General features: G+C 43.7%; 1 protein-coding gene across 1 annotated transcript; it reads right to left on the reverse strand.

Annotated features, from left to right (window-relative positions):
* Window positions 1-4255: 4255 nt before the first annotated feature.
* Window positions 4256-19494, reverse strand: SNRPD3 (small nuclear ribonucleoprotein D3 polypeptide). The gene is made up of 4 exons (XM_045802480.2): window positions 19348-19494; window positions 17812-17955; window positions 6323-6515; window positions 4256-4473 (listed from the first exon to the last, which is right to left on the reverse strand). The coding sequence occupies exons 2-4, from the start codon at window positions 17935-17937 to the stop codon at window positions 4412-4414; spliced, it is 381 nt and encodes a 126-aa protein (XP_045658436.1). The 5' UTR covers window positions 17938-17955; window positions 19348-19494; the 3' UTR covers window positions 4256-4411.
* Between the last annotated feature and the right edge of the window lie 20 nt (window positions 19495-19514).

Raw genomic sequence — 19514 nt, forward strand, 5'->3', positions numbered from 1 at the left:
ATTGCCAGGCAGCTAAGGAAAGTCTATAACATGAAAGACTAAAAGCAAACCAAAAAGGGGAAAGAAAACATCACGCAGAGAGATGAAAGCTTCAACAAAGCATATTAATGTTCTCAGAGATAAGATATTACAACCATGGAACGAGGTCCTAATTAAAAAAAAAAAAAAAAAGGAACACTTAAGAGAATCAATGGGAAATCTTCCATAAAGGAGATCAAAAGGACAAGAAAATGGGAGGTGGTAGGGACAGAAAAAATAAGAAAAACAGAGATAAGTCCAGGAGATCCAATATCTGAAGAACAGGAATTCCATAAAGAAAAGCCAGAAAACTAGGGGCGCCTGGGTGGCTCAGCCATTAGGCATCTGCCTTCGGCTCAGGTCATGATCCCAGGGTCCTGGGATCAAGCTCTGCATTGGGCTCCCTGCTCGGTGGGAAGCCTGCTTCTCTCTCTCACACTCCCTTGCTTGTGTTCCCTCTCTCGCTGTCTCTGTCAAATAAATAAAATCAAGAAAGGAAGGAAGGAAGGAAGGAAGGAAGGAAGGAAGGAAGGAAGGAAGGAAAGGAAAGAAAAGCCAGAAAACTAAATGAAGAAAATCATTAACAACGAATTCAAGAAAGTTTCCCAGAAGTGAAGGATCAGAGTCCATTCTGGCACAATGCATGAAAACAGACCTCCACCAAGGCATGCCACTGTGAAATCTTAGAACACCAGTGACAGAAGGGAGAGAGTCACATACAAAGAATCGGCACTCAGAATGGCTTGACTCCTCTAACAGCAACACTAGATGGTAGGTGAAAAGTAACAATGCCTTCAAAATTGTAAAGGAAAATAAATTCCAAGCTGGAATTTCACACCCAATCAAGTATGAGAGAATGAGACATTTTGTAGACATGCGATTCGCTCAAACTACTTTCCATGCAGCTCTTTTACTGCAAGCACTCCACCAGGATGAGGTAATAGACCAAAGGGAAAAGAGGACACAGAAAACAGGAGCCTCAGCAGGGGAGAGCCCACGATGACAGCAATATAGTAAGCATAAGGGAGAGCCAATCCAGATAGGGACAGGTCAAGAAATTGATAAAATAGATGATGTGTTAATGTCGTTAGAGAATTTGGGTTGAATTAGTGACAAGTGGACAGAAAACTAAGCTAATAGCTAATAAAAATGCAAGAGGATTACTAACTCTAGGGAAAAGAAAGTTTTGTAGGAAGGTAACCTCATCTACTACATGGCTCACCTGTGATTTATTTTATTTTTTTTAAAGATTTTATTTATTTATTCGACAGAGATAGAGACAGCCAGCGAGAGAGGGAACACACGCAGGGGGAGTGGGAGAGGAAGAAGCAGGCTCATAGCAGAGGAGCCTGATGTGGGGCTCGATCCCAGAACGCCAGGATCACGCCCTGAGCCGAAGGCAGACGCTTAACCGCTGTGCCACCCAGGTGCCCCTCACCTGTGATTTAAATACCCAGTCATAATAATGTAAACACTTAATATATGATCTAGCTAGAATTATATCAGGGAGATGGGTGATGGGGAGTACATGCATGGCTGGCAGCAGGGAGAGAAGTCAAATGATGATGTCTACAATGCAAACATCAATAAACAATTATGCACATATTTAAATTGAGACCTGGTGACAAATACAAACTTACCAGCCAAGTTTAAAGGGAATACCATGAAGCAGGGAAAATGGGGAAGGACAGACAGGGTAGGAGGGTTGCTGCTTTTCATAATAAACCTCGCAGATCTATTTGCTTTTTCAATGCAAAATAACAGATTTTCTTCCTAAAATGAAGGATATAAAAGTTTTTACAAACCTATTTTGTTAATATATTGTTTTTAAAAGTTTCCAAATTTTGGGGGCACATGTGTGGGTCAGCTTAGAGTCTGCCTTTGGCTCAGGTAATGATCGCGGGATCCTGGAATTGAGCCCTACATCAGGCTCACGGCTCAACAATGAGCCGCCTTCTCCCTCTCCCTCTGACCGCCCCTTGTGCTCTCTCAAATGAATAAATAAAATCTTTTTTTTTTTAAAGATTTTATTTATTTATTAGAGAGACAGAGACAGTGAGAGCAAGAGCAGGGAGGAGAGGGAGAAGCAGGCTCCCCACCAAGCAGGAGCCTGACACAGGGCTTGATCCCAGGACCCTAGGATCATGACCTGAGCTGAAGGCAGATGCCCAACGGACTGAGCCACCCAGGCGCCCCCTAAATAAAATCTTTATAAAAAATATTTTAAAAGTTTCCAAATTTTTACTGTGCACATTTAATTAAAAACAAACCCATAAATGGGAACTCCACTTTTCAGGATCTAGGTAGGATTACAGCTAGTTTTTATTGCGTGCAGAAGCATGCAAGACTGGTATTCCTGCATGTTTCCCAAGGTAAAACCATATCCGGTCAGATTTTTAGATCTAGGATGCCATTTATGTGTTAAGTATAATGTGTTATTACAGTCCTGTTTACTATAAAAGTATAATTTAAGCAGTGACCATGCTAAAATAACATATTCTAGTCCAGGATATCAAAATGTGGCCACAGGTCTACTCAATCAGATCTACCTAGCTTGGGGGGCAAGGGCATTGCTTAAAATGCGGATCCCTGGGCCCCACCCCAGACCAATTAATCAATAATCCCTAAGGGTAGGGCCTTGGAATCTTCATTTCTAACAATATTCCTAAATTGATGTTGAAAACTACTGCTCTCACTCACTATAGTAATAATTCAATAGTGTTCATTAATAATAAGCCAATAAATCAATGTCTGTAAATCAAGGTCACAGGCAGGGAAGAGGGTAGTGGATATCACAATGTCTACCTCAAAGAATTCCACTTAAAACACTTTAGAGAAATTCCACTCCATATGTAACTCAATGCACAAGTTTCTTTTCTTCTCAGAAACAACACATTAACTCTTGGTCAAACTTCAAACAAATGAACTCTAACTCCATTCACATGAAGTTCATTTGAAACGGTCCCCAGTCCAGGAGCCCCTCCACTGGGGTAGTACAGCCTGCAGGGCCATTAGTGTTCATCCCAATGTGTCAGAGGAGCTGAGACTGCTGGAGCAAGAGGTGCAGAGGCTGCTCTGGGGGATAGGTCTCTGAAGCCTTATTTACGAGCCTGCAGTATCTGACCAACACTGATGCTATTCCTTAGTTCTTTTTTACAAGAATAATGCAAGGTCTGTTACACTGTGGTAGTGTCATGATTATAAGGCAAAACTTGTTAGAAAATTCCTACTTCATGCCTAGTTAACAGATGTGTTGGGTGTTCTTCTTCTTTTACTACTTGAAAAATGTGTCCCATGAGCAATATTCTAAGGGCAATTAATCAATCCCTATTCCTCTTAATAGTTTTTGCTGTAGCTCATCCTATACTGAACCTGTGACAAGACCTCTTTTCAGTACTTGACTTCAAGTCTGCTTTTCCAATTTCTGTGTTTTTGTCAGTTATTCACTTCGCATACCTTGCCCTATCTCTGCTACATTAAAAGCCATGACTGTGCCATTGCATGCTGAGATGCTCTGACAAATGCATAAGAATCTGCCCCCACAAATCACCACAAAACTGCTATGAAGCCAGCGTAGGAGCCACAGATGTTGGCCACTAGGATTCCCTAAATTATCTTTTAATATTAGATTACTTTTGCCAAATGCTAAACCACTAGGGTTTCCAGGCTACAAAGATCAGAATGGTGGACTTTTTCATGGGCCAAGAGCACCCATGCTGTGTTGTTTAAGCTGAGCTGATGATATCTCCACAAAGATTACCTGAACAAAGCACCATACAAATGCTTGTGTCTGAAGACCAATGAGACATCTGTGTGTTCTTGGAGTTTTTCCGAGAGTTTAACCAGCAACTGGCCTGGAACGGTAGCTTAAATTCTTATCAATAACTGTGCTATTTCAAAGTACTGGCATTCTCCCAGGGTATCTTCCTGGGTGTTAAATTTAACCTGCTGCCAAAGCAAACAGAACACCAAACTCCAAAATGAACACACAGTCCTTATTTTTTCAAAAAGAAAAACAGGGGGCACCTGGGTGGCTCAGTTGGTTAAGTGTCCGACTCTTGGTTTTGGCTCAGGTTCTGATCTCAGGGTTGTGAGACTGAGCCCTGCAACCAGCTCAGCATTCAGCATGGAGCCTGCTTGGGTTTTTCTCTCCCTCTCCCTCTGCTCTGCACCCCCAGCATGCTCCCTCTCCCTCTCAAATACATAAATCTTAAAAAAAAAAAAAAGAAAAACAACAAAAAAGACCATCATATTTATTTAGTTTCACATTTCCCCTGATCTAAAGAGAAAGATGTCAAAAGAAAAGCTAGAACATATACATAAGCACACACCCCCTTGAATCCAGATAACCTGAAGGAAAAAATAACGGCAAAGTTCTGTTCAACAGATACATTTATCTTCGCTTCTGGAAAATGTTTCCACGCCCCATTCCACGTCCTCTTCCTCTCGCAGCCACTGAAAGGTGGGAAAGAAAGGACAAGGCCAGGTCAGTGCAGTCAGCGAATGCTCACGCCATGGAGCAGCCAGAGCCCTTGGACTCTGGCACGGGAAGGGACCTGAAAGGCCACCTGGTCCAGCACCATGCCCACCCCATGGCATTTCCTCATTGCATGGGGACTTGTGGCTGGCATCAGAGCTGGAGTGCCTTCCAAAACTCCTGCCTTCCGGTTCAGCATCGCTCTCACCGTGAGGCTGGGAGTCAGGTGTTGAGAGCTAAGGTGGTTTGGGGAGCAAGCCTGAGAACCAGAGAAAAGATGAATTCCCAGCGCTGGCCTATGGTGAGCTAATAAAACACAACAGACGAACTTAATTCACGCTTAAAATTCTGAAACAAATAGTTAAATACTAAACATCTGTTAAATCTGGGTAACAGGTTTTATTATTTTTTGAGCTATTCTGTAATATAAAATGTTTCATAATAGCAAAACAAACAAATAAAACCACTCCCCATACAAAAGGCATACAAGTTGCTGTTCTCTGTGACTCCAAGAGTTCCAGGAGAGGACCAGTGGCTTTGAAGGACAGGTGAAAATGTTCTGAAGGCTATTAATTGAAGTCTGACCCGTCTTTCCTCTTACAGACCCCCTTGAAGATGGAGGAAAGTCATGCAAGAGCCCAGCCACTTGCTGGAAAGAACCAGAGCAAGGGACTGATGGGGGCGCAGATGGCTTGGGCCCGGGGAAACTCAGTGCCAAACGCACTGCCAAGTGCCTTCTAGTGCACAGCTACTGGGTTGCACCTTTTATTAGACAAGATGGTGCAGTTACACAGTGACAATGAGGGCAGCCCTTCCCCGAGAAAGCAGAGAGAACAGCAGTTCTAGTAGGAAAACCAGTATTCCTGAAAACCATTCCTTCACCACAACAAAAGGTCCAGAGCCTACGGTTCTACAAATGCCACTTACCTGCGAAGGGCAAGGAGATTCTCCGATTAGTTTTTTTGAAGGACCTCTTCAAGGATTACTCTATTGCACCTTTAAACTCAAAAACTACCTCATGTATAAAATATGCACAGCAACAAAAGATACTGACAGAGAATCCAGTGACTTCCCCGCACTGTAAATCTTAACCGATACTCAGGTATTTTCTATGAATGCACTTGCTTCCTGGATATTCAACATGGCAGAGCTTTTCACGGACCCAAAGATAAAACCTCTGACTGGGCTAATCCAAAAGAAAGGCCAGACTAAGGAAGGTCACTGGATCACTGGGGACATTCTAAAAGGAAGGATTTATTTTCAAATATAAGAATATTTGAAAACAGAAGTCCAGTCCCTTTAATGGGTAAAGATGGCTTAAACCTGCTTATTTCTTATATGAAAATGGATCCCTACCGTCAGCATTTCCCCCCACTTATGCTGGATGTCAATAAACTCCCCCAGCTCTCTGGGAACTGTTGCCCCACTGCTTCAGGGGTCAGCTAATCCACACCACAATACCCTTGCTCAGAGCAAGCCTCCCCCAGACTTCTCGGGCAGAATTTCTGGAAACAAAGGGGCCTCCTAGAAATTCAGTATAGGAGACTTATCCACTCTCTCATTTAAGATAGGAGTCCCCTTCTTCTTTCTAAGGAGGCACTTTGGATTTTGCATAGGCCCTATGAATGTGATCAGGCGAGGCAAGACAGAGAAGACATGACAAAGCCCCCAGCCGCTCACAGCGGGGGCCCCAAGACTGCAGGGTGGCGGTGTGTGGAGATGGCTGAAGTCCAAGTCCACCCCTATGCCCAGGGAATTGACAGGGCCCTTTCCTAAAAGATACAGGACCAACACATATGTTAAAACCAGTGCAAGAGGAGCACATACCTTGGGCCTTCAGAATAGCAGCTTTTCCCCGACCAGCCCCTGAGCCTTGGTTTTTATTTTTCATGCTCTTTAACATGGGCGCATTTTTCAGCATGTCAGGCAAAATTAGAAAGCGGATCTTGCTGCCACGGATGTACACCTGCTCCAGCTGTGCCACTCGACCGTCTCTGTATGTGACTGTGATGTTGGACATCTGGAAGGGAATCACCAGCTCATCAGTAAGGGCCAACAGCACCAGCAGAGAACAAGGGCACACAAAGAGGGGGAACCTCGGCTGGTGGTAGGGGAAGTCTACAAAGGCACAAACTAACATCATGAAATAAAGGAGCCAGGCATAGCACTTTACATATTTGGTCCTCACAGCACCTCGTGGATAGGTTATGGGTATTCCCATTTTTTACAGATTAAAAAACCCTAAAGCACTTGTCCAAAGTCCAACAGCCAGAATGATAGGATCCAGACTCAAATCCAGCTGGCCTGACTCCAGAGCCCTAACTCTACTATACTGCCTCCCTTGCCAGCAGGTGAAAGGTTCTCAACGGTGGAAAAACTCTAATTGAAACAGCTTTCAACTGCTTGTCCAAACCCTGTCCTGTCCTGCATCTGCCTGGCACACACACTGCAAAGGCACCATGAAGGTCGCGAGTGTGAACCAGAGGCAGCTCTTATCCTCTCACAGTGCACATTCAAAAGGTGGGACAGAGCCCCTCTAGCTTCAATGACTAGGGACTGAAAGCTATAGGTGGCAGTGCCTGTACAAAGGGCTCAGAATATTGGGAGAGGTGTGAGGCAAGAGCCTGCACCGAGGGACCGGACACTTGGGCAAGAACCTATAGGATACAAGGACTGGAGCAGAGCAAGTGGGAGAGGAGACAAAGTTATCATCTTGGGAGACTATGGGGGTCACTCATTTGCGGACAGAGGGAGAGTGGATAGGATTAAGGTAGCACTGATCTTTGGAAAGATCAATATGCCAACATGGATAAACTGTGGGATGGAGAGACAGGGAGCACAGAGGTGAGACGAGCCAGCAGACAGGCTTGGCATAGGAAGGGGACCCAAACCTGCCAGTGCCAACCTCAACAGGCACCACGTTTACCACAAAAAGTAGCTTATTTTGAGTGTTCTGGATGAAACTGTATATAATTTATTCAGAATAGGTCAAAGACCACACTGTAGAGAGAGGGGTTCTCCCCAGATTTCTGACTGGCTTGTTGTCACCTTATACTCACTCTTTTCTTCAAAGTGCTAACCGGCCACCCAGTCTCTGCTTGAGCACCCAGTTTGCAAAAAGACTAGTGCTCTAGGGCCATCCTCGCTGTATCTGTGCAGTTGGAATGGTTTGTAGAGCTTCAACCCACTGCCCCGTTCCACCCTCAGAGGTAACAGGGCTCAAGTTTCCCATAATCTTTTGTTCCAGGCTCAACATCCCCAGTTTCTTAACAATCTTCCACACAGGTCCTTGCCATCCTGTTCTTGCCTCAAATACCATAACCTCTGGGGGCACCTGAGTGGCTCAGTCAGTGTCTGACTTCAGCTCAGGTCATGATCTTGGGGTCCTGGGATCAAGCCCCGCATCGGTCTCCTCTTCCAGTAGGGAGTCTGCTTGTCCCTCTGCCCCCCCACCCCGCTTGTGCTCAGTCTCTCTCTCAAATTAAAATAAAAAACAGGGGGCGCCTGGGTGGCACAGCGGTTAAGCGTCTGCCTTCGGCTCAGGGCGTGATCCCGGCGTTACGGGATCGAGCCCCACGTCAGGCTCTTCCACTATGAGCCTGCTTCTTCCTCTCCCACTCCCCCTGCTTGTGTTCCCTCTCTCGCTGGCTGTCTCTATCTCTGTCAAATAAATAAATAAAATCTTTAAAAAAATAAAAAATAAAAAAAAAAATAAAATAAAAAACAAAAAGAGTACCATAACTTCCAGTGCCACAACTGAACGTGAAGTAAGATTAACAAAGCCGACTTTTATTGAACACTTGCTAGTATCACAGGCAATTTCACACCATAACTCCTGTAAATCAAACAATTCTACAAGATAGATATCATTGCCATCCCCACTAGAGATGAAGAGGCACAGCCACCAGAGGCAGGCCTGTCCTTCGAGGCCAGGCTCTTACCCACTCTCTATTCTCCTGCCTAAGGTCACACTGCCTGTGTGGCCTACACGGCACCTGACCCAGATGTATCTAACTGTAAACCCATACATCAGATCACCACTTACCTCCTCAAAAAGTTAAGGAGCAAATTAAATGAGACAAGTTTGTCTAAATGCTGTTCCTATTACCGAGCATATATTAGAAGCTCAGTAAACAGTGAATCTAAATGACAGTCAAGACATCTGTTTTGGAGGCTGTGCTACTGCTAAGCTACTTCTCCTCCAGCACATTCCAGTACATCTCACCCCTTCCTCTGCTACGACCTCCCCAACCCACTTTGAGAATCCCTGACAGAGGGTATTCTGTGAGATCAACAAGACAAACTGTTTTCACAAATGGATGTGTCCTGGCTGAAGCAGGAAAGGGTCCAGCATCAACTGATTCCTATGATAACCCTAATTATGACCAGATCGGCTACTGTTCTCATGCGCTCCCCTGCAGCACCAGCAGAGAAATGGCTGCACTGTGTATAAAGCCCCACAGTCCCGCCCACCTGCACAGCTTGTTAATAAGCCCAAGCTATGTCTGCATCATAAGCCAAAGGCAACAACTTGAGTGAACTAGGTTTCAGTGAAGTCAGGTAGGAACACCCACTTCATTCAACTTTTCCACTTTCCCAAACAGCCATAATGAAACATAGGTAGCATAAACCAGGTGCCCAACTGAAATGACATCTTGTTGGGGAGACAGAAGATCTTAGTACAATCAAAACTGTGGGAATTTCCTCACACAAACAGGGCCAAGAGGAGAGCACTACCTCCAGGGCTGTAAAGCAATGCTGGGGTGCTCTGGGGTCATCAATCACAACATCCCTGTTGTGGGGCACACAGCAAGTGCTCAACGAATGTGTGTGGTACCCTCCCCTATGCTCCCCTACCCTACCATTAATAGCAGAGCCTCCCTCTTTTGTTCTGATCCCTTCTACTCATCTTCTTGCCTGAAATCTGACAGTCAGAATGAGGGTCTGACACTTCCAGAAGCAACACGACCTAGAAGGTTTACTATACACCTCATCTTCAGAGACTATGGTTGAGATCAGAGATTTGGGACTCAGAGACTTGGGTTTAGATCTGCTTCTTCCATGCTTGGCCACCCTGGGCATCTGGAAGCTTGTCCTCAGAGAGGTCCTGTGATAAATGAAAGATCTATTGTACATAAAAAACACTAGCACAGTGCCTGGTACAGAATAAGCATGCAATGGATGGCAGTTTCTGGTGCAACTTTTCCCCCCCCTTTAAGTGATTTATTTTAGAGAGAGAAAGAGAGAGAGTGCACACGCTCAAAGGGTAGGGGGGAGGGGCAGAGGGAGAGAATCTTCAAGCAGAAACCCCCCCCCACCCCTGAGTGCAGAGCCTGACATGGGGCTTGATCTCATGACCCTGAGATCATGACCTGAGCTGAGCCGAAACCAAGAATGGGATACTTAACCGACTGCGCCACCTAGGCACCCCATGAATGGAAATTTCTGGTACTACTAAGCACATAGCCTTTTGGAGACAGATCTTAGCTTGACAAGTTAAACTAAGACTTTTAAAATATTAAATAATATCCAGATCTTGGTTTTTAAATTCTACTCCCAACCAAAAAGAAACCATGGCTACCTGAAGAAATGGCTGATTCCAGAGCTGGGTTAGGAAAGTTTTATAAAAGATGAGCCTGCAACAAACATCTTATTCCAGAAGGTTAAGGATGTGCTCCCCCAAAATGGCCAGGGGACACCAAAAGGACACAAAAGGAGTCAGCTTCTGGACAAATCTGGGATAAATCAATCAAAATAATAATAGTAACAAATTATAACCCATTTAATGAAACAGAAACTCATGAGCCTATACTGATAATAAATGAATGAATAAATGGGGAATAAGTGAAGGCTCTTCCATATTGTAGACCTAGTAAATACAGAAAGAATGATGGAGTTAAAAACAAAAACCATTCTGGGGCGCCTGGGTGGCACAGTGGGTTAAACAACAGACGCTTGGTTTCGGCCCAGGTCGTGATCTCAGGGTCGTGAAATTGAGCCCCACTCAGTGGAGTCTGCTTGAGATTCTCTTTCCCGCTCCCTCTGCCTCTCCCCACCCTGGCACTCGCTCACTCTCTCTCAAATAAATAAATAAATCTTAAAAAGTAAAAAAAAAAAAAAATTCTTTTGCAACCATAATGGTAAAAAGATTCAAGCAAGAACCTTCACTGGATGCTAAATGGGGGGGTGGTGGAGGGGGTGATGAGAAACAGAATACTCACAAGATATTTACTTAAAGAACGTCCTTCGCAAAATTCTTATTAGTTGCTAAAGGAAAAAGAACGTACAGTGGAGAGACCACACAATGCTTCAACCAAATTATCAAGGTTAACATCACCAACAAGGGGCAAACAAGTGTTTTGGGCCTCCTAGTGACACCCCGAGGAGAAGTCATCACGTACACAGTAACAGCCAAAACAACACAAACAAAAACAAATCCCGAATCCAATCATGAGGAAACACCAGAGAAACCCCAATTAAAAGACATTCTAAAACAAGTAACTGGTCATTATTCTTAAAAAATGACAATGCTATGAAAAGCAAAAGCAGAAGAACTGTCCCAGACTAAAGAAGCACAAAGCAAGCTGATAACTAAGTGCAATACATGATTCCCCCAATTGAATGGTACAGAGAGGAAAACACTGCATATATAGATAACATACAGATAAGTACTTTTTCATTCTAGCTAGAGACCGCAGTTTTCTGAGTCATGTGAGGGCTTCTCTCAGGTTATCATTTTTACAGAAAGAAATCATGCACAGGCCATTTTCCCATAGACCATTATTCTATAAACAAAAAAATAGGGTTTGAACAGTCCAGTCAGTGATGGGGTGGTTACGCTAAGGCCCCAAAAGCACCATTCTGGCTCCAGCAGAGTCTCTGAACTCCGCCACTCTCTCCCACCAAAATTTCCAAGGATTATGCTGCTTTAAGAAGTGAAGTTTTGGGTTTGACCATTTACCCTTTTCTTTTATCTAATTTTTGGAGTCTTTTTGTTTTATTGAGATATAACTGATATATAACATTGTGTAAGCTTAAAGTATACAGTATACTAATTTGATACATTTATATTATAATGACTGCCACTGTAGCATTAACTTCTCTATCACGTCATATAATTGTCATTTCTTCTAGTGATGAGAACAACTAAGATCCTGTATTTCAGCAAGTTTAATGCTTGTAATAGTTTTGTTGCCTCTAATTACTGCACTGTGTATCAGAACCCCAGGACTTTACCTACTAGCTGCATACCCTCTTCTTTTTAAATAATCTTTACTGTGCTTCATGATCATAAACTTAAAACATATTTTAACTTATAAAGTGGAAAAAAAAGGTTTTATTTTTTCCACAAACATTTTAATCCCCCATGGGGCACCTGGCTGGCTGAGTCGGAAGAGCATGGAACTCTTGATCTCAGGGTCATGAGTTCAAGCCCCAAGGTGGGTATAGAGATTACTAAAAAAAAAATTAAAAATTAATTTAAAAAAGACATATGTATTTATTTATTGGGGCTCTGTCACCTATAGATAATGCCACATCCTATAGCACTGGCTAGGAGATTATGCTTGCCTTGCAGCTGTGGGGTACAAAGCAGGAAGACAAGACTCCCTGCCTTCCCAGCCAAACCTCATACATACATACATACATACATACATATATGTATATGTATACACACACACATCAATAAAATCATGATATGTATCAATAAAAACTTAAAAAAATGTTTTTAATCCCATTTAATCCCATTAATTAAAAAAAGATAACTACTCACTTTGGTTTTGCTCAAAAACTTAATGCATTTTTATATAATTTGGCTTTACTTCTATAAAACTAGGAACATAGTGTGGAGTTTAGTATTTTTCCCCACTTAGGTCAACAGCATTTTCCCATGACATTAAATATTCTTCCATGATACTTGGCTGGATGAATAATATTCTTTGTAATGTACCTTAATTTGTTTAATCATAATTTATTTAACTCATTAGAAATGTTTGCTATTTTTAGGTTTTCATCGTTAAAAACAGCACTGCAGGGGCGCCTGGGTGGCTCAGTCAGTTAGGTGTCTGACTCTTGGTTTCAGCTCAGGTCAGACCTAGGCTTTGAGGGATCAAGTCCTGCGTTAGCCCTGTGTGGGGCTCCATGCTCAGCAGGGAGTCTGCTTGGGATTTTCTCTCTCTTCCTCTCCCTCTGCCTCCCCACCTTCGTGCCCTAAAATAAATAAATAAATCTTAAGAAAAAAATAAAAATAAAAACAGCACTGCACTAGAAATGATTTTTAGAAGTAGAACTACAGCACCAAAGGGCAGGAACTTTTCTATGTTGACGTATGTTAAATGTGTTTTCCAGAAAGGATTTAACAATCCTTCTACTACCGGACTAGTAAGGAACCCTTGGTAGAATTACTAATTTTATTTTGTTATCTTGTAAGTTTAGAAATTTTTACTGTTTCCCAATTTGCATGTCTAAATATTAATAAGGCCATTATTTTTGTATGTTAAATGTCCATTTTACATATTTTTCTTCTGTTAATTAGCCATTTTATGACTTGGGTCCTTTTAATTGGGAAATTAACATTTTTGACTTGCAAAAACTATTTATATGCTTAAATACAGTAAACTTTCATCATAAAAATATTATGAGATGGCCTAAATGTCTGAATACTGCTGAGCTAGGAGAACACTTGTAGTATTCACTAAGACGCTACAAGAGAACCTCCAGGAACCCTTCACACTGGATACCTAATAAAATCCACAGCCATAAAAGTTACCCCCAAAAGGTTACATAAATATACGCTAGTCTGTAAGATCAAAATAATGTGCTTATTTCTACTCATAATTCCTCACCTTAAAGCTCCTTTTTGGTTTTTAATATTTTATCAAATATCTGACTAGAAGTATTCTTTCTTAAGAAATATGTATGTTTTTTATTTTGAAGAAAACCCCCTTCATTCCCTCGTTGACATTCAATAAAAACAGGATGCTTCAAAACCATGGTAATTACACATAACCAAGAACAGAAACTACCCCATTTGGGGACCTCTAGTTTTAAATCATCCATACTCAGGTTGGGCAAGAGATGTGATACACTCCTCCATCAAGTCCCATCTCTGCTACAAACAAAAATCAGCTCAAGAAAACCACATGGAGAGCCACAGGGCCCTCAGGAGATGCTCGCAGCAGCACCTGCAGGGCTCTGTCACCTATAGATGATGCCACATCCTACAGCACTGGCTCACAGATTATGTCTGCCTTGCAGCTGTGCGGTACAGAGCGGGAGGACAAGACCCCCTGCCTTCCCAGCCAAACCTAGGATGCAAAGAAATATCTACACCCTCTGACCCTATGAGCACCATCTCAAGGACTTCATCCTAGGATTAATGCTTGCATAGATGACATCTGCATTGTCAAAAAAGGGCTGTGGTAACAGGCTACATTAAAAATATCAGAGGAACTCAAAAAGATGTATTTTGTATGGGGATGTTGGTGATGACATTATCTAATAGTATCAGACTGCATCTCTTTCATCAGGGCCCAGGGGAAAAAATGTCTCCCACATCTGAACACCAGGGAAAACCATACAACTGGTATTTTATCGTGAGCACACTATGCACCTTAGAACTGCTGATTTCCCTCTGCCAGGCCTCTAAGTAGCTTAGAACAGAATATCCTTTTATTAAACGTACAAGGGTTCAGGTTTACATTGCTGGGTACTAAGATTGCCTGCCTGGCTTCATTTTATAGTCTACCCCAAGCTACCTGCACCCTGATCTATCTGTCCATTTTTACCTTATCATATGATTTTTTATAAACCACCTCTAACTTTTCTTTTTCTTTACAGATTTTATTTATTTATTTGAGAGACAGCGAGCACGCATGTGTGTGAGAGAGAGAGAACAAGTGGGGGAGCAGAGGGAGAAACAAACTCTCCACTGAGCAGGGAGCCCGATGTGGGGCTCGATCCCAGGAACCTGAGATCATGACCTGACCCAAAGACAAACGCTTAACCAACTGAGCCATCCAGGCACTCCCCCCCCCCCCGCCCACCTCCAACTCTTTTTGAAAGCAAACAGAGTAAAAAGCAAATACCAGAAACCAAAGACACGTTCCCAGGGGGAAAAAAAAAGTCCATGCCAATTGTGGTTGCGGTGAGACACTCTTACCTGTTCTCCAAATCTTCGTAGTGTGTGACCCACCACACTTTCATAATAAAAAATAGGGGCACTGCGTGGCTCAGTCGGTTGGGCAGCCAACTCTTGATTTCAGCTCAGATCATGATCTCAGGGTCGTGACACGAACCCCGTGTCAGGCTCCACACTCAGCTGAGATTCTGCTTCAGGATTCTCTCTCGTCCTCTGCCCCTCCCCCCACTCTCTCCTGCAAGTGCACATGCTCTCTCTCTAAAATAAATAAATCTTTAGAAACAACAAAAGTTATTAAAACCCAACATCGAATGGCAAACACTAAACTCCAGCTGTCCTCTAGCAAAGGCTAGAAAGTGCTAAGGGGATGCTTTCACCCCCAAAGGACAGACTAACTGGGGCCAGGAAGGAAGGAAAGCAGTGGGAACTGCAGGAGCCATTGGCCTTACACATCCTGGGGATCTGTGAATGAACTGTGCTAGGTGTACCGCAGTATATTCATCTGTGCCATAGTCTGCTGGTTTTCATTCAGTGAGCCAGGCTCAGGTAAACCCAGCCAAGCCTCAGCATCTGGGCACAGGCAGTGTTATGGGTTGAATCCTAACTGTCTCCAATTCATCTGCTGAAGTCTTAACCCCCCAGTATCTGAAAATGTGACCATATTTAGAGACTGGATCTTTACAGAGGTAACTGACCTGAATTCAATGTGACTTGTGTCCTTATAAGAGATCAGGATACAGACCCACATAGAAAGAAAACCATGTGAAGATACAGGAAGGAGAGAGACCTGGAACAGATCCTTCCTTCATGGCCCTCAGAAGAACCAACCCTGTGACACCTTGATCTCAAATCTCTTGCCTCCAGAACGCTGAGGGAATAAATATGCTTGTTTAAGCCACCCAATGTGAAACTTTGTTATGACAGTCTTAGCAGATTAACATAAGCCAGAAGCAAGTGACTGGCTCCCCCCATATGACATGCATTCACTCATTTATTCCGCACTATAACGCTGAGGCTGAGGTGTTATTTTTATTCCTGACTTAGAAAGAAGGGAACAGAAGGTGACGGAGGTCCAAAGCTTGACCCAAGTCACACAAGGTAATGGGCTGCAACCTGATTCCAGATCTATCACCAAGCTGTGTGCTTTATATCACACTGGCTATATTTGAGAGACCATCGATGTCATCTGGTCAGACACCCTCACATTACAAATGGGCAGTCTAAGGCCCTGGAAACTCAGTAAGTTGTCCAAATAGCTGAATAAACACATTAAGATGCCTTACCCCCAGCCTTGAATTCTACTCACCAAAACAAAGTACCTCAAAATGGATGAGGATGCCTTAAACCAGAGGACTGGATCTGACAGGGGTGCCTTACAAAGACAAGGTAAACAAAGCCCCACAGGACCTTTAGAGAGCTCACACCATCTACCTGTATGGCATCAACACTGAAGAGAGAAACCTGCAGTCACTAGATATCTATCTCCCTGAGCCAGGGAACTGACCCCACCGGTCAACCTGGCAGGAAGATGATGCTCAAAGCTACAGCAAGATCACAAGTAAACAAGTGAACCCTGCAAAGCAACAGATAGGACTCCTGATCTGCAGTGTGATCTTAGGGAAGTCACTATCCTTTTCTGACCGACCTTCGGTTTTCTCACCTAGAAAACGTTAACAGAAACTACACGTGGACATGTATAATGTGCATGGTGCGGAACTAGCTGCTGCAGATACGTAACTAATCTGATCTGTAGAACGGCCCCAAGATGTGGGTGCCATCCCTATGGCGGTCTTCAGAATGCACTGCTCAGATCTCCCCTCAAGGGTCGTCTGGCTATGAAGCATGCAGGGAGCTGACAGTTTCCAGCTGCCACCTATGGGAACCATCACAGCATTCACCCTGAAGGCACTGTCTCTCCAGGCTGCCAGCCAATGACTGTGGGGATCCTAGAGCCAGGCCATTTCTGCCCCATGCAAGACTTTTCTAATGAGCAACTCCTGCTGGCCGAGACTTCCTCAGAGATATGCTGTGGTCTAAGGCTCTTCCCACTCAATCCTGTCTTTTCCCTCTCCTTTCACCAGCACCAGATCGGTACAGATTGTAAAGCTCTCTTGGCTATTCCTACTCCCTCTCCTATATCCTTCATCATCATTTCCCCCAATAAACCTCTTGCACAATTCTCCCTTGGCAACTATGTCTCAGAGGACATAAAATAACACCATTCCCATTTTAGAGACAAGGAAACTGAAGCAATTAACTTGAGCAAGGTCAGATAATTAGGATCCAAATCCACATCTCTGATTCTGAAGCCCAAGTTCTTAACTAATGATTTAAAGAACAAAGGAGAAAGTGTGCTTATACACCTTGCCAAAGCAATGCTACACAAACTCATGTAACTCTTAGCAAAATGCAAAATAGTGCCACGGGAAGGACACAGTATGAGGAAGCTGCTCCAATGTTTGTTAGCAGAAGGACATTCAGTAGATGAAGTCTTTTTTTTTTTTTAAAGATTTTATTTATTTATTTGACAGAGACAGCCAGCGAGAGAGAGAGAACACAAGCAGGGGGAGTGGGAGAGGAAGAAGCAGGCTCCTAGGAGGAGCCAGTGTTCTGGGATAACGCCCTGAGCCAAAGGCAGACGCTTAACGACTGTGCCACCCAGGCGCCCTAGTAGATGAAGTCTTTTAATCTTATTCTCCCTATTTTATGGATGACAAAACTATCACCGAACCTGCTTACCTCACAAGGTAGTTGCTATAATCAAAAGAGACTCCTCCTCCAAGAAAGACGGAAAATAAACATGGTATGTGAGTGGTATGTGAGTGGAAGATGCCACTAACTGCAAAGCAGTTACGCAAACATGTAGGGGCAAATGGAGAATGGCCGTGAACCTGACAGATTCTACCAAAGGGAGTAGTGCTACTTCTTTTAAACAAGTCCCCAAAATATGGGAGATGATCATAGGATGGAGAAAACAAAGGTAAATATTCCAAACTTCTAAATGGCTCTTATTTATGCCCACATCTACAGCAACTATTAACAGCGCCTGGCACACATTAGGCACACCATAAATAACTGTTCAAGGAAAAGAACTTCAAAAAGATCTCCAATCACTATCTTTCTGTGCTCCAAGAGAGGCCCAAGCTTCCCCCATAACCTCACATGGAAAGCAGGATACCTGGCAGTTCATGTTGTCCTCCGCCTCAATGAGCTTCCCACGATACACCTCACCAGTGTTTGTCTCACACGTCACGATGTGACCCTCAGCCTCATGTAGGACTTTAATCGGCACACCAATAGACATCTTGGCAGGAAAGGAGTTCTACAGTGAGAGAGACAAGTTAGTTCATCCTTCAGGGCCGAGGAAGTCATGTGGTACACATCATGCCTCCCTTAAGGCCTGACACTCCATAAAACTTAGAATGGCAAAGCTGCCATTTTCCACAGAAAAAACAAGAGTTTAATTCTGAGGAACCCATTTGGCAAATACATGCAAGGTGTGGGATGGTGAACAATGGAGAGGGAAAGCTAATGGGATGAGAAGAAAGTACCTTCCATCTTCCTCCCTGAAATCATACGCCTCCTTATCAAATAACCAGTAACCAATACTGTGTGTGTGTTGGGAGACAGGGGATTGAAATGTACATGCCTTACGATGTATTTGCCAACCCACAGCTGTAGGTGACACCAACTGCAGAGCCCACAGTATAGACCTGGACTGTCCAATAGAGTAGCCACAGTCCACACGTAGCTATTTAAACTAAACTTAAAGTGAAATAAAATGAATATTAAATATTCACTCCCTCAGTCACATTGGCCACATTTCAAGAGGTCAATGGCCTTGGGCTAGTGGCTAAAGTACCAGGCAATGCAGATACAGACCAAAGGATCCAGACAAATCTAGAAGACACTGCATTTAATTCGACTCATTAAGTACCCATTGATTCTCCACTTCTTCAAGGTTAAATAGAAAATAAAGTGTTCACAAAGGGACAACGTGCTATAAGCAGGAAATGTTTGGAGGAAAAACGTTATCAGGGAAATCACCTGATTTCATGTAAATAAAAGGAACAAGCAGCGGATTTCACATTCCCAGATGAGCAACGAATGAAGGTTGGAACACGTCGTGTTTAAGAGGCAAACATGAGGTTGGGAAAGACAGGCTCCCCTGGTGAAGGAGCCTTAGGAGTTTGGATTTTATGCTGAAGACAGTGGGGAACTACCGCAGAATTATAGGTAAGGAATGATCCGATAAAAAGGCAGCAGCACTTACAAATGGATCAAACACGGTTTATTTTTTTTTTCAAGCAGTTTAGAAGGAAACTTGATAAAGCTTCTGTAACAATATGGAAAGCATGAGAGGACCAGTACCTGAAAGGGGAATGGAGGCAGTGATGCAAACAACTTTGAAAAAGATTACCCAGATAGGAAGGACTTGGGGGAAAGAGGCAGCCAGAAATGATTTCAAGACCGTTGCCTGTATGTGCGGAAAAACATGGCCTGGAGTCGTACGCAAAACGAAGAGCATATACTTTGGGGAAAAGCTAATGAGAACTCACTTCCAGGCGCTAGTGAGGCAACGCTGGTGTTTGACCGCGGCTTCCCGCTCTTCTCCCTCCCCGAACCTCCCAGAGTTCCTCGGCAGCGAGTCCTTCTCCAGCCCCAGACCCCTCACGGGTGCTTCGGATCTACCCTCGCCTGCCCCCAGCCTCACCTCACCGGCTCCGGCCTACTCTTCCTTTCCGATACGGCAGCAAAACTAGCGACTGCAAAGGCGTGAGCCAAGCCAATGGCGGGTCTCGCGCTCCCAGAATACCACGCGTTCCCAAAATGCTGCGCGCAGGGCCCGGCCCCTTCCTTTTCTTAGTGGTGTGCGCGGTC

This window comes from Ursus americanus, chromosome 30 (genome assembly GCF_024610735.1).
Source record: "Ursus americanus isolate L20-20 chromosome 30, mUrsAme1.1.p, whole genome shotgun sequence".
Lineage (NCBI taxonomy): Eukaryota > Metazoa > Chordata > Mammalia > Carnivora > Ursidae > Ursus > Ursus americanus.

What these genes read in the sequence shown, in the direction of transcription:
- SNRPD3 (XM_045802480.2), bottom strand. Translation starts at nt 17,937, where the DNA reads ATGTCTATTGGTGTGCCGATTAAAGTCCTACATGAGGCTGAGGGTCAC. An exon ending in AGGACAACATGAACTGCCAG is followed by an intron (nt 6,516 to 17,811) that starts GTATCCTGCTTT and finishes ATTCCCTTCCAG; the next exon opens with ATGTCCAACATCACAGTCAC. An exon ending in TGCTATTCTGAAGGCCCAAG is followed by an intron (nt 4,474 to 6,322) that starts GTATGTGCTCCT and finishes CCCACCTTTCAG; the next exon opens with TGGCTGCGAGAGGAAGAGGA.